At 32.1% G+C, this 16177-nt stretch overlaps 1 protein-coding gene across 1 annotated transcript in view; it reads right to left on the bottom strand.

Annotated features, from left to right (window-relative positions):
* Window positions 1–1091: 1091 nt before the first annotated feature.
* The window catches only part of LOC132753279 (multiple PDZ domain protein-like), a 207260-nt gene continuing 192174 nt past the window's right edge, over window positions 1092–16177 (bottom strand). Inside the window, exons 39-44 of the mRNA XM_060743733.1 lie at window positions 15591–15932; window positions 14714–14864; window positions 7768–7937; window positions 7343–7457; window positions 2950–3091; window positions 1092–2376 (exon numbers count right to left, since the gene is read on the bottom strand). Of these exons, the coding sequence (XP_060599716.1) occupies window positions 2103–2376; window positions 2950–3091; window positions 7343–7457; window positions 7768–7937; window positions 14714–14864; window positions 15591–15932 (1194 nt within the window). The 3' untranslated portion in view covers window positions 1092–2102. The remainder of the gene's footprint in view (window positions 2377–2949; window positions 3092–7342; window positions 7458–7767; window positions 7938–14713; window positions 14865–15590; window positions 15933–16177) is intronic.

Genomic DNA, 16177 nt, shown 5'->3' with positions numbered 1-16177 from the left:
TAGTTATTGATCAGAAACCGTTTTTTACTTACAATGTCAATGTGACCTTGACCTTTGACCCTTGACCCAAAACTCAATAGGGTCATCTGCTGGTCACGACCAATCATCATACTAAGTTTGAAGTTCCTAGGCCTAAGCGTTTTTAGTTATTGATCGGAAACCGTTTTTACCTACAAGGTCAATGTGACCTTCACCTTTGACCACTTGACCCCAAAATCAATAGGTCATCTGCTGGTCATGACCAATCACCATACCAAGTTTGAAGTTCCTAGGCCTAAGGGTTCTTAAGTTATTGATTGGAAAGCATTTTTACCTACAAGGTCAATGTGACCTTGCCCTTTGACCCCTTAACCCCAATATCAATAGGGGTCATCTGCTGGTCATGACCAATCACCATACAAAGTTTGAAGTTCCTAGGCCTAAGGGTTCTTTAGTAATTGATCGGAAACCGTTTTTACCTAAGAGGTCAATGTGACCTTGACCTTTGACCCCTTGACCCCAAAATCAATAGGGGTCATCTACTGATCATGACCAATCACCATATCAAGTTTGAAGTCCCTAGGCCTAAGGGTTCTTTCGTTATTGATCGGAAACCGTTTTACCTACAAGGTCAATGTGACCTTGACCTTTGACCCCTTAACCCCAAAAATCAATAGGGGTCATCTGCTGGTCATAACCAATCACCATAAAAAGTTTGAAGTTCCTAGGCCTAAGGGTTCTTTTGTTATTGATCAGAAACCGTTTTTACCCAAGAGGTCAATGTGACCTTGACCTTTGACCCCTTGACCCCAAAATCAATAGGGGTTATCTACTGATCATGACCAATCACCATACCAAGTTTGAAGTTCCTAGGCCTTAAAGATCTTTAGTTATTGATCGGGAAACCGCTTTTGCTTACAAGGTCAATGTGACCTTGACCTTTGACCCCTTGACCCCAAAATCAATAGGGGTCATCTACTGATCATGACCAATCACCATACCAAGTTTGAAGTTCCTAGGCCTTAAAGTTCTATAGTTATTGATCGGAAACCGTTTTTCCTTACAAGGTCAATGTGACCTTGACCTTTGACCCCTTGACCCCAAAATCAATAGGGGTTATCTACTGATCATGACCAATCACCATACTAAGTTTGAAGTTCCTAGGCCTTAAGGTTCTATAGTTATTGATCGGAAACCGTTTTTGCTTACAAGGTCAATGTGACCTTGACCTTTGACCCCTTGACCCCAAAATCAATAGGGGTCATCTACTGGTCATGACCAATCACCATACCAAGTTTGAAGTTCCTAGGCCTAAGGGTTCTTTAGTTATCACTCGGAAACCATTTGGTCTACGGACCGACGGACCGACGGACCGACAGACCGACGGACCGACGGACCGACAAGTGCAAAGCAATATACCCCCTTTTCTTCGAAATGGGGGCATAATAATAAAAAAAAAATGACAAAAAAATAATATACCTAAAAATGAAAAACTCAAACTATGAACGTAATCCTATACAAACTATAACTTGATTACAGAATACAAAATGTGTATTTCCTAATGTCTTTGTATAATATACCCTAACCAGTATAGCAATACATTTCAATATATGAGTATAAATTATTTACAATGATAATCTGGAATTTGAAAAGATAAAATGCATAACAAATCTTTTTGTTTCAAACATAAGTAATTAATCTAGCTAGTAAATAAATACAAAGTGAATATTGAACACTTACTTACTGATATTAAACACTGGTTCTCTCCCTTGGATGTTTAATAAACAATGAATGACCTTCACATATATGATTAGGGAAATTATTCATCAGTTAAATAGTTCCTTGTAAAAAAAAAAATCATTGTATATTAACAATACAACACAGTTTTGTGCATGTAATTCAGAACATCAATTATGGAATAATAATGCAGCTTCATATTTGAATCTTATTATACAAACATCATTTTTATAATGCTCATGTATTGTAAATATTTAAGTTTATGTCCAACATTGATATAACTATGGTAAGATCAAAATTTGTGTTGATTTTCTTACTAAATTTATGCCAGTATTATTGTGATCTGTAAATTTACCAACTTTACAATGAAGAACAATGTAGCAGTGCTAGGATAATACATTCATTATCACAGAACCTTTTGCATTTTTCAGAATGTTTACAGCTTCCTCGTGCGTAAGACCTTCTAAACTGGAGCCGTTCACTGTGAGGATCTGGTCACCACGTTTAAGCAGCCCATTTTCTGAAGCAGCACCTTTGGAGAATACATTCTTGACATATATGGGTAAATCTCCATGTGGACTTCCATGACCACCAACAATAGAGAAACCAAGTCCATCCGGTCCTCTCTCTAATGTAATTGTCTTATACTGAGGGGGTGCCCTTAAAGAAAAAAATTATATATTTTACACATTAATACAAGATACAAATCAAACATTATAAAATGAGTTGATCTAGGATCAAGGAAAGAGCAGGAAAAACCACATTAACTCCCCTTCGAGTAAGATTAATTTCACTTATAGTGACATTTTAAAGAAGTGAGATCATCTCTCATTAGAGAAGATTAACTACTTGTAACAAAGATCTACCAGGTGAACAGTGCTGGACTTATTCTGAGTTTTTTGTTTGTTTTATTTTTTTAATAGAATGTACAGAATTTTTAAGATCAGGAAAGGTAATTATGCAAATGTGTGAAGTTTCAAGTATATACATTCAGTAATTTATGATGAGATATAAAGTTGCTTGTGAAGCCTTCACCATGTGGTATGACCATACAAACACCAGGGTAAAACAACACAACTACATGTGTGTTTTGAACAGAAAGTCTATATGTCAACAAGCAACAGTACTGTTATTAGGGTAAAATCAAATCTAATTCAATTAAAATCAAATATTATATAGACGAAAGTATAGGATAAGAACAAAATTGAAGATGTGAAAAGATCAGGGACTTACTCCTCATCATCAAACACATTGTTTTCTTGTGGAGTTGGTGTCCTCACTGTAGGTATTTCAGGTGTTATCCCAGACGTAGATCCTCGGGTAGAGCCTCGTGTTGAAGATGTCCGACCACTGACGCTTACTTGTGTCTGCTCGCCTGTATTCACATCAAATATTCTAATCAATTACTCATTACCTCATAAAATATAAATTGTAATTTGTTTATGACCTAAAAACCTTTTTCAATATTGTATATTTTGCACAATTTATGTTGTTGTTATTGTATAATCATCCATTAAAAACAGTATTTCTGACAAACAACAGCTCAAAGCTACAGAGCAAGTGTTTATGGTTTCTGTAGACAACCTTCTTTTCAAACATAATCACAATCATTTAAACAATCTAGGTAGAACATTGTTAAAGTTGATTTAAGTTCACATGGCCATGCATCATATAGAAGATATTGAATGAGTGTAGGTGTACTATTATACTAAATTTATTGAATGAGTTGAATAAAATCATATTATGCGAGCCTCTGGCAAGCATAATATTGTTTCAATAAATTTAGTATTGAATCTACACAAATATAATATCCTATTTATAACATATATAAAACAAGAGCTGTCTGTAGGACAGCATGCTCGACTATTCTAAGTGCTTGATAGTAAAAGAGCCTTGATATTGTTAAATTTTTTAAGTTAACAAAAGGGCTATTTTTTTTGTATAAATTCATGTTATAGGCCTTAGAGAGAGTCTAATTATACAGAATTGGCTTGACTATTCGGAACGTAATGTCACAAGGTTTTTTATTGAGTATAATAATACTAATTACCTATGAATACATAAATTTGACAGAAAAGGTACAAAAGCTTGTTATTAAGATGTTTTATCAAGTAAATCACTACTTTATTATTATGAATGCATAAAATTGTCCCAAAAAAGGCACAAACCCTTCAGTAGTTACTGAGTTAACAGCTTACAAGCAAAACTTTACCATGAATTTCTAAGTTGAAAAAGGGGAGAAAAATCAGCCTAAATGCAAGATAGAATTATGGATCTTTGTCAGTGACCTACAATTATGACCCTAAATGCATATGTGAAGTTTTACATAAATATCTTTAATAGTTATTGAGATATGTAAAACTTGCATGTAAACATTAACCAAGAGACTAAGTAGAAAAGGGGATATGAATCAGCCTTAATGCAAGATAGAGTTATGGAACTTGGTCAGTGACATACAATTAAGACCCTCCAATTATGACCCTAAGTGCATGTGTAAAGTTTCAAGTAAATATCTTTGAAGACCGTTGAACCTTTAACAAAATTTCTAAGTTTCAAAGGGGCAAATAATTCTGCAAATATTGCAGACAGAGTTATGCAATTTTGCAAAACTGAATGTACATTTGTTACTATAAATAAGTATTTTAAATTTCAAATTGATTATCTCAAGCAATAATTGAGATATTTGACTTTACAAAAAAACTTTAACCAAAATTTCTAAGTTCCAAAGGGGCATAATTCTGTCAATATGGTAGGCAGAGTTATCCAACTTGTCAATCTGATGTACATTGTTACTATAAATAAGTATTGTAAGTTTCAATTGAATATCTCAAGCAATAATTGAGATATTTGACTTTACAAACAAGAGGGCCATGATGGCCCTGAGGTCGCTCACCTGTATATAGCCCCCCACCCCCACCCCCGGCCAATTTTTACCCAAGGGCTTTTATTTGTTTATATAAACAGACTTGGTAGACACCCATAAGAAGATGTTTCATGCTAAACATCTAAGTTCTAGCTCATTGGGTTTTTTAAAAGAAGATTTTTAAAGTTTTTACTATACACATATAGTTAAAAACAATGACACCCCTGGGGCAGGGCCAGTTTTGACCCCCGGGCTTTTATTTGAACAAACTTTGTAGATATTTACTTAAAGATGTTTCATGCTTAATATCTAAACTCTAGCTATTTGGGTTTTTTCAAAGAAGATTTTTAAGTTTTTGCTATACACATATAAGCAAAATCAATGACCCCCTCCCCCCCCCCGGGCGGGGCCAGTTTTGACCCCAGGGCTTTTATTTGAACATACTTGGTAGATACCCATTAGAACATGTTTCATGCTAAATATCTTAGCTCTAGCTCTTTGAGTTCTTTAAAAGAAGATTTTTTAAGATTTTACTATATGCATATAGGGAAAATCAATGACCCCCTGGGGCAGGGCCAATTTTGACCCCAGGGCTTTTATTTGAACAAACTTGGTAGACACTCATTAGAAGATGCTTCATGCTAAATATCTTAGCTCTAGCTCTTTGGGTTCTTTAAAAGAAGATTTTTAAAGTTTTTACTATATGTATATACAGAAAATCTATGATCCCCTGGGGCGGGGTCAATTTTGACCCCAGGGCTTTTATTTGAACAAACTTGGTAGACATTCACTAGAAGATGTTTCATGCCAAATATCTAAGCTCTAGCTCTTATGGTTCTTTAAAAGAAGATTTTTTTAAGTTTTTACTATATGCCCCCCCGGGGTGGGGCCAATTTTGACCACAGGGCTTTAATTTGAACAAACTTGGTAGACACTCACTAGAAGATGTTTCATGCTAAATATCTTAGCTCTAGCTCTTTGGGTTCTTTAAAAGAAATTTTTTTAACTTTTTACTATATGCATATAGGGAAAATCAATGACCCCCTGGGGCGGGGCCAATTTTGACCACAGGGCTTTTATTTGAACAAACTTGGTAGACATTCACTAGAAGATGTTTCATGCTTAATATCTAAGTTCTAGCTCTTACGGTTCTTTAAAAGAAGATTTTTTAAGTTTTTACTATATGCATATAGGGAAAATCAATGACCCCCTGGGGCGGGGCCAATTTTGACCCCAGGGCTTTTATTTGAACAAACTTGGTAGACACTCACTAGAAAATGTTTCATGCCAAATATCTTAGCTCTAGCTCTTTGGGTTCTTTAAAAGAAATTTTTTTAACTTTTTACTATATGCATATAGGGAAAATCAATGACCCCCTGGGGCGGGGCCAATTTTGACCCCAGGGCTTTTATTTGAACAAACTTGGTAGACACTCACTAGAAGATGTTTCATGCCAAATATCTAAGCTCTAGCTCTTAGGGTTGTTTAAAAGAAGATATTTAAAGATTTTTCTTTCGGTTGCCATGGCAACCAGAGTTCTGCATGGAATTAAATTCTTTGAACAATTTTTAAAGGTGACCACCAAAGGAACATTCCTATGAAGTTTGGATGAAATTGGCTCAGTGGTTTATGAGGAGATGTCATTTAAAGCAAAAGTTTACGGACGGACGACGGACGGACGGACGGACGACGGACAGACGCCGGACGAAAAGCGATCACAAAAGCTCACCCTGTCACTTTGTGACAGGTGAGCTAAAAACTTTAACCAAAATTTCTAAGTTAAAAAGGGGCATAATTCTGTCAATATTGTAGGCAGAGTTATCCAACTTGTCAATCTGATATACCTTGTTACTATAAATAAGTATTGTAAGTTTCAATTGAATATCTCAAGCAATAATTGAGATATTTGACTTTACAAAAAACTTTAACCAAAATTTCTAAGTTAAAAAGGGGCATAATTCTGTCAATATTGTAGGCAGAGTTATCCAACTTGTCAATCTGATGTACCTTGTTACTATAAATAAGTATTGTAAGTTTCAATTGAATATCTCAAGTAATAATTGAGATATTTGACTTTACAAAAAACTTTAACCAACGCAGACGCCGACGCGGACGCTGATGCCGACGCCGGGGCGACTACAATAGCTCTCATATTCTTCGAATAGTCGAGCTAATAAGAATGGTAAACTGTTAAAAAGAGTAATTTCTCATTGACGGACCTACAGTGTAACGCTAACATTAGCGCACTTAAAAAAACACTATGTTTATATATAGCACAAATGCCGTCATGTCAAAGTGTTATGACACTCGTGTAACACTCCTGCGCCATGGTTTATGTGATAAAAAACGTTTATACATCTGCCTTGTGTTCACATGTAATCTAATGGTTTTATCAATCTAACTTTAGAAGTCAGACATATGCTATTGATTTTGTGTAGCAAAACATACACATCATCAATAAATAATTATATTGTTTAATGAATTTTCTATGACAAATTAGATTCTTTCATTTTTTATGGTATACAAGTCATTTACATAAAAAGCATGGATGCTCCTGTTGTTTCTTGAAATTGTGACCATCACACCAATTGTTTTTGGTTATCTAATGGTTAACAATAAGTTTCCAAAATTTTAAAGCTAGCTACTGATTGGCTTCTTGTAAGGTCATAAGGTGATCTCCTATTGGTGACAGTTATGTATTATTACGAAGTTGGTTAATATGATGGTTTCACACTGTGGTAACATGTTATGTATAATATATACCTTGTGTTACTTGTAGTGTAATAGAATCAGTCGAGGACTTGAGCAAGTTGACCACTTGTTCATGATTCATTCCATCTGTACTCACTCCATTTATACTGAGGATTTTATCTCCAACCTGTAACATATATCATTTATAATGTTCTACATGTTTATCCCTTCAGCTCATATCACTATTCTTCTATTCTTCTATTTCTATAGATTATGTTAGTGTATACTCAATGTTTCTCTATTTAATCTTTATCACACTGAAATACTTAAATCAACAAGAAAAATAGTATCTTTTTTTATTTTTTTAGAAAATTCATTTCAAAAGAGAAAAAAAAAACAAATTTATAAGAGAATTTTTTTTTTTATATGCATACACTTTTCAGCAAAACTTGTTCATCTTAAGTCATCTACCAAACAAAAAATTATTCACTACATACCTTTAATTTTCTGGACCTTTCAGCGGGTCCACCAGAAGTTAGGTTAGCCACCAGTATGGGTGTATCCCCTAGAGAACTACCGACTCCTCCAGCAATACTCAGTCCTAGAGAACCATTTGCATCATGGGCGAGCTCTACCACCCGGATATGACTCATGTCCTCACTCCCTTCTGAAATACAAAAATACCAACCCTCATGCTAATTGTTAGAACAGCCTTGTACATTCATTCATTTTCTAGCATTTTAAATTCTATGCAATCATGTTAAATATGAATAACAATGGTCAGATTCAACCTGTCAAACCTACACTATGTCCGACATAAAAAAACACTGTTTTTTATTCTTAACATTATCAACAATTTTTTTATATACCTACATGACTTTGTATAACTAAAAAATTGAATTTGATATATAATCTATCCCTTTTTTTACTTTGAGGGTACAAATTAAATTTGTATACAGTAACGTTTATCGCATAACACTTTCTTTTTTAAAAATTTAACTCAAACCATTCTTAACAAACACGGATAAAAACATAATATTATTACATAAGAAAACATGTACGTAATAATGCATGTCAAAAGTTATTACATTAATTACATTCTTTCTTTCCCAATAAAATTAATGTTATTAATTAATATATACATTTATCATGCTAAGTTTTAGCAGTGTCATACCTTTTGCTCATACATCTTACTTAACATGCTCAACACTTATATCTCTATATAAACAGCCATTTCTAGAGATTCTCATAGCAATTCTGATCTACACTGTCACCAGCATCTCATTTTATTAACATTTTGCAGCCTTTTACCTTACTATAACATAGCATTTTACACAGCAATCTGTTCTAATCTTTCACCAGTAAGAAATGATGTTTTAAGTTGTCACTTTTATAATATGATACCTAAGTAACATATTATTATACAGACACAGTCTACGGTCAGACCATTTCAAGGTTCTAGTTAAAACATTGCATTATAACGACTGGAAGATAGAACATTTATATTTGTGCACAGATGATCAAATTTGTCAAGTCATGTATGATAATTTGTTCTACCTATATAATGATTTCATCAATTCACACATTCTATTTGTTATTTGGTATCTGGCACAAGTGTGATTTAAAATATCTCGATCGCCATTCGGACAGTAAAATAATCATTTTTGTCATCAATGACTGCCACTGTGTGTCAAATTTTAGAAAGACAGTGACCACAATACCTTAACTTAGGATGAAATATATCTTAAAAGTAAAATCATAAATAACCATAATTCATGTACATTTTTTGTACATGTGGTGAACTGGTTACTTGCTTGAACAAAAACCTCATTAAACAAACCCCTAACAACTTGCTTATATAACATATTCACATAACATGTTAGCTCTTATTATTTATTTTGTCTTTGGTTTAATAATGTAACAATATTGTGGCATTAAAATAATATGACAATGTCATACTGATCTGTTTTAATGTAAAATGAAACATATAAATAAACTGACTTATTTCTTTAGTCAGTCCATGCCCTTGCCCTTAACAACATAGGGCCTTTTATATTATCAACCTTCACAACTGTCTTAAATTATCATGCAAATGAAAAAATGTATGATTTTATTTGTTGTCATGCAATATTCATAAAATTGCTCTATATCTTTAAATGTTTCCTTCAAAATGTACACATATTACATGGTATTTTATCATAAGTAACTTTGCCTTCTTTTTAGTTAATTTGGCAAAGTTATTGAAAATATTTCAAATTAAATATTGTCATCTGGTATAACATTCAGACAAATAAATTGATACTATACAGACAATAATTCCTGCAGTTTGTGAGATTTATTTCATTTTTATCATTAAAATGAATTATTCTAATAGAATTTATCAAATAAAATTAAAAAAAAGAAGTTTCCATATCAGCTGATTAAAAAGTGGGGGCGGTAGATTGTATGTATTCAGTCTGGGCCACAATGACATGGTATAAAATTACAATAATTTCTGACATATCAACAGGGGATTTAGAGTTTTACCATGATGTAACATAAGTCATAGATTATTTAAGGATATGATATAGACATGGTGTTTGCTAATATAAACAGTGTGCTGTTGTTGTTGTAGTTACTGTATAATGTGATATATAAATGCATGTGGGTACATTCTGAAGGAAACATCTAAAGCTTATATTGACCAACAAAACCAACGTCAAGTTGAATTCTTAACAATTTTTTTCACCAATATATAATTAAAATCTTGAAGTAAATATCTTATGAAAGTAAGAATTTATTTTGAATTCAAATTGACCTAGATTTTGTACAAATGAAAGCATATTTCATTCTTGGTTGTATTCTAACTCTATTCACTTACACAATGAGGTGCTCTTATACAAGCCAAGTCATCTTCTGGTCATATCAAGCTATCCTTTGTTTTTGTTTTGTTTTTTTGTTTTCCAAAATAATTACCCTCAAAATTTCTTGTACAAAATCATTTAGTTTGTTAATAAAGCTGAAACAAATCAACAGCATGGTGTACGGACAGTCGTTAACTTTGTGAAGCTTTATCCTGGGTGAACATTTCTAAATTTCAGACATTATTGCAACAATACTGGTGCTAAAATATTTACTTTAGAAATCAAATATCCTTTTAAAAAATAAATCAAACTATAAATAATTTAATTGGTAAAAATAATGTTGATGTGAGAACACATAGCTGTTGACTTTTAGCAAAAGAAAGAAGTTAAATATCTAAATATAAATTATACAGGTAAATAATCTTAACTTAAACAAACAGTAAAACTATAGTGAAAATGGTTATTACATAAATATATACTTTCATTACATACAAAGTACATGTCATATCAAAGAGCAAGCTTAAAAACAATGGGAAAAAATAAATTCTGCTTTTTTTTAATAAAAAAAAATTTAAAGGTTGAGCAATTAAATGTTTGTGACAAGGATTTAACATACAAAATTGTTTGTGTTGAAAATAACCTTCAATAACATATTCCAATCTGAGTGAATACCAGTTTATTTGTCTTGTCCTTGGACAATAATCTCTGATATGGGGTTTGTTATGCAGGTGATATATAAATTTGGGTCTTATACTGAAAGCCTTTATTCAGGTAAAGGTCTACTTCAATATATTCTTACAAAGGATAAGAGGTGAGGTGTTTTTTTTTCCATAGGTGTTACTTTCAGATTGACTAGGTCACCAAATTATTGTTACAGAGCAACAATGCATATTTCAGGACTTTTTTTATATATATTTCAGCATAACGTAACATTATGTAATCAGAAGGATTCCTAAAACAAAATTACTAACTTTAAACAGTAAACTATCATTTCTAACCTTCTTAACACCAATAGTGGTCCCTGTAAAAATGCTATTATTTTTCATCAATTTACTGAAAATCATCATGGAGCAATCATTTTGATATTTTAATCCCTGTATACACTGTTTTATCATCATAATTATATCTACAAATGTATACATTAGCTTATGCTAAACAATCTTCATAATCAGATATTCCCTTAGAAATAAAATCCCATCCTAAAACTCTTGAATATAGTATTTCTGTGATTAAAGCAAAATTCACATAACTTGACAGTCATTTTATCCTGTTTAGAAAAACAAACAAACAAAAAAGAGATAAGAAATTTCATGCAGAAATCTTATACATAACAAAAATATATCCATAAAAATGCTGCAACAATTACTGTTAGTTTATATACATGTAACTATTGGCTAAAAATTTCAACAGAATATTATTATAAACAGGCTCTAACAAAAATATAGATAATATACAAATAAAATATAAAGCTATACTAAAAATTGCAATTCATTCAGAAATGATATATAATATGTAATGTTTTGTTTTGCTTGATATGACCATTTAATCCTGGCTTGGAGTGCTTTGAAGACCTGTATAGGCAAGAAATAAAACATGGTAAGCTAATCTACATGTACTAACTACATTAATTATGATAGACCTTTACTGATGTTTTGTCATATAACCAGAGGTGTAGATCTATGTCTCTGATATAACTTATATAAAAACCATTGCACTAACATCTTCCATCACTTGAATTATAAAGCTATATATCACTGTCTTTAGTTTATGCAATTATTGTTTGAATTATGAAAATGGATAATTCCTCAGTACATGTATGAAAGAAATAGGTTTGTACATTTTATTATGAGTAAATGGCTCATGTACAATATCATTGCTAAAACAGAATGATAATATTTGGTTCCATTTCATTTCATTTTGTTTACTGTGTTAAATAACAGAGACAATTTATATGTGAAGATCTCTTTCAAGTTTCAAACTTATACCGAAGATTATACCGCTACATATTTTATAAAAATATTTCAGTAGTTATAGCTTTATACCCTTTATCTGACATTTCCTGGGAGGCATTAACCAAGGGATATAATTGAAAAACTTGGTAGAACCAACCTGTAAATTCTCTATTTCCGACAACACTAAGTCTACCATTATATATTAAAAGAAGATTTAAGGGTTTTCTATACAAGTGTAAAAAACTGTGAGGCATATACCCAGCTTTATTTCAACTAGTAGACACCCATTAAAATTTCATGCTAAAATTTAATCGCATTTGGGTCTTTAAAAAAATTAAGTTTTGCTAAACACATAATAAGTAAAATCAATTTTACCCCTGGAACCAATTTTGAGCAGGTCTTTATTGAACAAAATCAACTATAGACACCATAAGAACTGTTTCAATGCTACAAATCTTAGCCTAGCTCTTGGGCTTAAAGATTTTCAATTTACTTATGCATATAGTGAAAAACGTGACCCCTAATTTTATCCCAGGGCTTATTGAAAACTTGTAAGACACATAGAAATTTTCATGCCAATTTAACTTAGCTTTTGGGAAAAAGAAAATTTAAAGTTTTCTTATCGTTCTGGCCAATGAACACCGGACATTCCTTTAATATAAATGCCAAATTGTGTTTATACGGGACCCGAAAAGCAATACAAAAAATTAACAGAAAAAGTTATCAACAGCAAAAACAATTCACAACTGTTAATCTAAAATCACAAGCAGTTTCCAGGAATACAGGTGAATATATCACCTCATGTCCTTGTTGACTACATGTCTATACAGTCTGACCATGCCGTATACTGTTGGTAGTTGAATTATTGTATTTTGTTACTGAAATCCCTTAAACTTTTAATGGAGTGTTCAAAACTTACATCAGGGAATACCTATTACAAAATTCCACAGGCTAGGGTTAAATATTTGATATATAAACTTCTAATTAGATATAATACTGCATCTAACATTATGATAAAAATTAAATTAAGAACACAAATAACTGTAGAAACATATAAAGAGAAGAATAAACTATAACAATAATCAAAACCATAAGCTAAATATTGTCTCTGAGTTGTGAATTTATGTTGTCTCTATGTTTAAATGGTTGATAACCCATGGCAGAATGTTTTATCAGTCATATAAAGTACAGTTATATACTTACGTAATTATTTTTACAAAGTCTATGTGTTAACATGTACTAAATTGCCATGCAAGTGCTTGTGTGGACAATAAAACCAAACCAATCTGATTCCATTACATTGTCTGCTTTTATTCTATTCCCTAATGTGTCCTTTTTCATATAAAATTTCACACTTAAATCAAAGGTATGCAAAATCAATTTGTTTTCATTTTCCAGCAGGGAAATATCTCACAAGAATAATTTCAAAATATTGATGTGAAAAACAAAATTAGAGAATCTGCCGTCAAAAATGACTTCAGTGAAAGCAATTTTAATGCAATATATAAAACTGATAGGATGAATTGGTTTATAAATGAAAAAAAAATGATGAAAGGATAAAGAATGTTATTTTAGTGAGTACTTTTGTTTCAGACTAAATGTGGCAACATCACACATTTTAAACAAAAGCAACTTTTTAATACTTTAATTCCCTTACAGGAAAGAGGTAATAAAACCATATAGTAACATCAGCCTAAGACAAATACCACATGGTTAATGAACTTAAAATTATAAACCAATAATAGCCAAAAGTTATAATTCAGTCAATATTAGAAGCCAAAAGATATAATTTTCAACCAGTCGATTTATTGGGCAAGTAGTTAGATAAAGCACCTATAATTAGAGGCCCAGCAGTTATAAACCAATCAAAATTAGAGGCCAAAAAGTATAAACCAGCCAATATTAGAAGACATTTGTAAACCAGCCAATATTAGAAGCTAAAATAAAACCCCTAATAGTATAAACCAGTCCATGAAGAGGCTAACATTTTTTAAACCAGCCTCAGTTGTTTCTCCATCACAGATCAGTTTTAAGTAACAGCTGATAATGTACTCATCAAAAGAAGCAACAATCTTCATTAAACTTATAATTTTAACCCATCAAACAATATGAACAAACAAGGTAAATAATAATACTAAGATGACCTTATCAGACTTATTGTGTAACAAAAAGATAATTAAGAAGGAAAACAAGACCTGTAATTGACTTATTTACATAAAGCTGGTTAAACTAAGGACATATTTCATAACAAGATTGATCTAGTCGTCTTTATATTCATTTCTTTATATTGTTCTTAAATGTGTGTAGTTTCATAAGAAATGAAAATGAGTCAATATCCATCAATAGTTATTTCAAATGAACATCAGAAACCACTTAGTGCTGGCAATTTCTAGGCTGTGAATACATCGAAATACCTCTAAAAACCAATTCAAGCATTTAAACACGAATTTGATGCGACAACATGGTTAAATACACTCTATAATTGATCACTTTATAGCCATATTACTAAACGGAATTGTGCAAATTGTGTAGCAGTATAATATAAATGATTTAAAAGAAGCTTTTTATTTTTATAAAACCATTCTGTACAGTCAGAAGCTACTCACACAAGTGGAACAAATAATAACATGAAGGGGGAGAAGACTTACTTTTTGAGTGTCTGCCACCTTTTGATTTATTGCTTGCAGTGGACTCAGATTTACGTAAACCTCCTCCAGCTGAGTTGGAATTTTTCCTTGAAGATGTCCTTGATCCTGCCTTCAGTCTCCCAACATTCAACACCACTTTACCCATTGTTGTCTTAAAATAAAATTTTAAATAATTATAATTTTAGTAACATATAATACTTTTTAATTCCTTCCACCTTATATGTGTGGGTTAATTGCCAGTAGGTAACAGTTTCAGTCATGTAACAGCCTTCATATGACTATAATTTTTAATATTTGCTTTAAAATGTCTGGGTAAAACTGTTTGACAACAGCTTAAGACATAAAACTAGCAAGAACCAGATGTCCATATACCTTCTTTCTCTTCTGAGCTAGCAGGGAAAGATTCTCTTGATTTAGTTCTTACCATTCATATAAAACAGTAAGATTTTTGTAAAGCAAGAAAAACCTCATACTGCAGATTATCACAATAAATAGAACCAAAATAAGTTGTTATCAATTATAGATGATGGCAAGTTAAATATGACAAATTATTAAAATATCACATGCTTATTAAGTGGATGCAATGTTATAAATTAATTATTCACATGTATAAGTAATAGATATCTGAGGATTTAATGTGAACATAGATCACATAGGTCATCATCATCATCATAATAGTACACAGTCATGTGGTTGCCAATGTGACAATTTTGAATTGGTAAGTTAGTGTAAAATCCAGCTTTTGCAATTACACAGACATCAAAGCTATAGTCCTCTCAAATGAACAGGTAGGGGACTATATAAAGTGATAAAAAAACTCTCAATAACAAGTTTCCTTCCTTAGCTAACAACATGAACTATTAAAGGTGAGGCTAACCTTGAGAACAGCTGCAGCGTGTTCCTGTGTAGCGTTCCTCATATCCTCGGTGTTGACAGCGAGAATCTGATCACCTTGCATTAATCTCCCATCAGCCTCTGCTGCTCCCCCTTTCACTATATCTGATATGTATACACCAACATCATTACGCTTTCCTACAATACTTAGTCCTAGCCCTTTGCCTGGCTTTTTTAACAGTTCCACAGTAAAAATATCATATATATCTTCCTCCTTGATATGGGTATCGTCTCTAAAGACGACCATTTTTACAGTTGCTGGAGTTTGACGTAAAACCTGAATTGCATAGTCGTGTGTAGCTTCACGTAGATTCTCATGATTTACCTGTCAACATTAGATTAGTATCTGTTATTATTACTGTAATGTGAATTATATATAAATTATACATTTATACCTCAATTGTAGTTTTTCATAAAATGGACATGTCAAGCTTTGATTTTACAACAGCCTTTTGTCAATTTTAAGGATTTCAAAACATGTAACAGTTAACAGTTCAGCGTAAGGTCAGCCTGCATGGGCTCTAGATGTTGTAATTAACTTGTGGTATGCTACTGTTATTGCTAGCAGTT

This window comes from Ruditapes philippinarum, unplaced genomic scaffold (assembly GCF_026571515.1).
Source record: "Ruditapes philippinarum isolate M1 unplaced genomic scaffold, ASM2657151v2 ctg641_1_1_1_1, whole genome shotgun sequence".
In the NCBI taxonomy this organism is placed as follows: Eukaryota; Metazoa; Mollusca; class Bivalvia; order Venerida; family Veneridae; genus Ruditapes; species Ruditapes philippinarum.
This window is presented reverse-complemented; position numbering and strand designations above follow the sequence as displayed.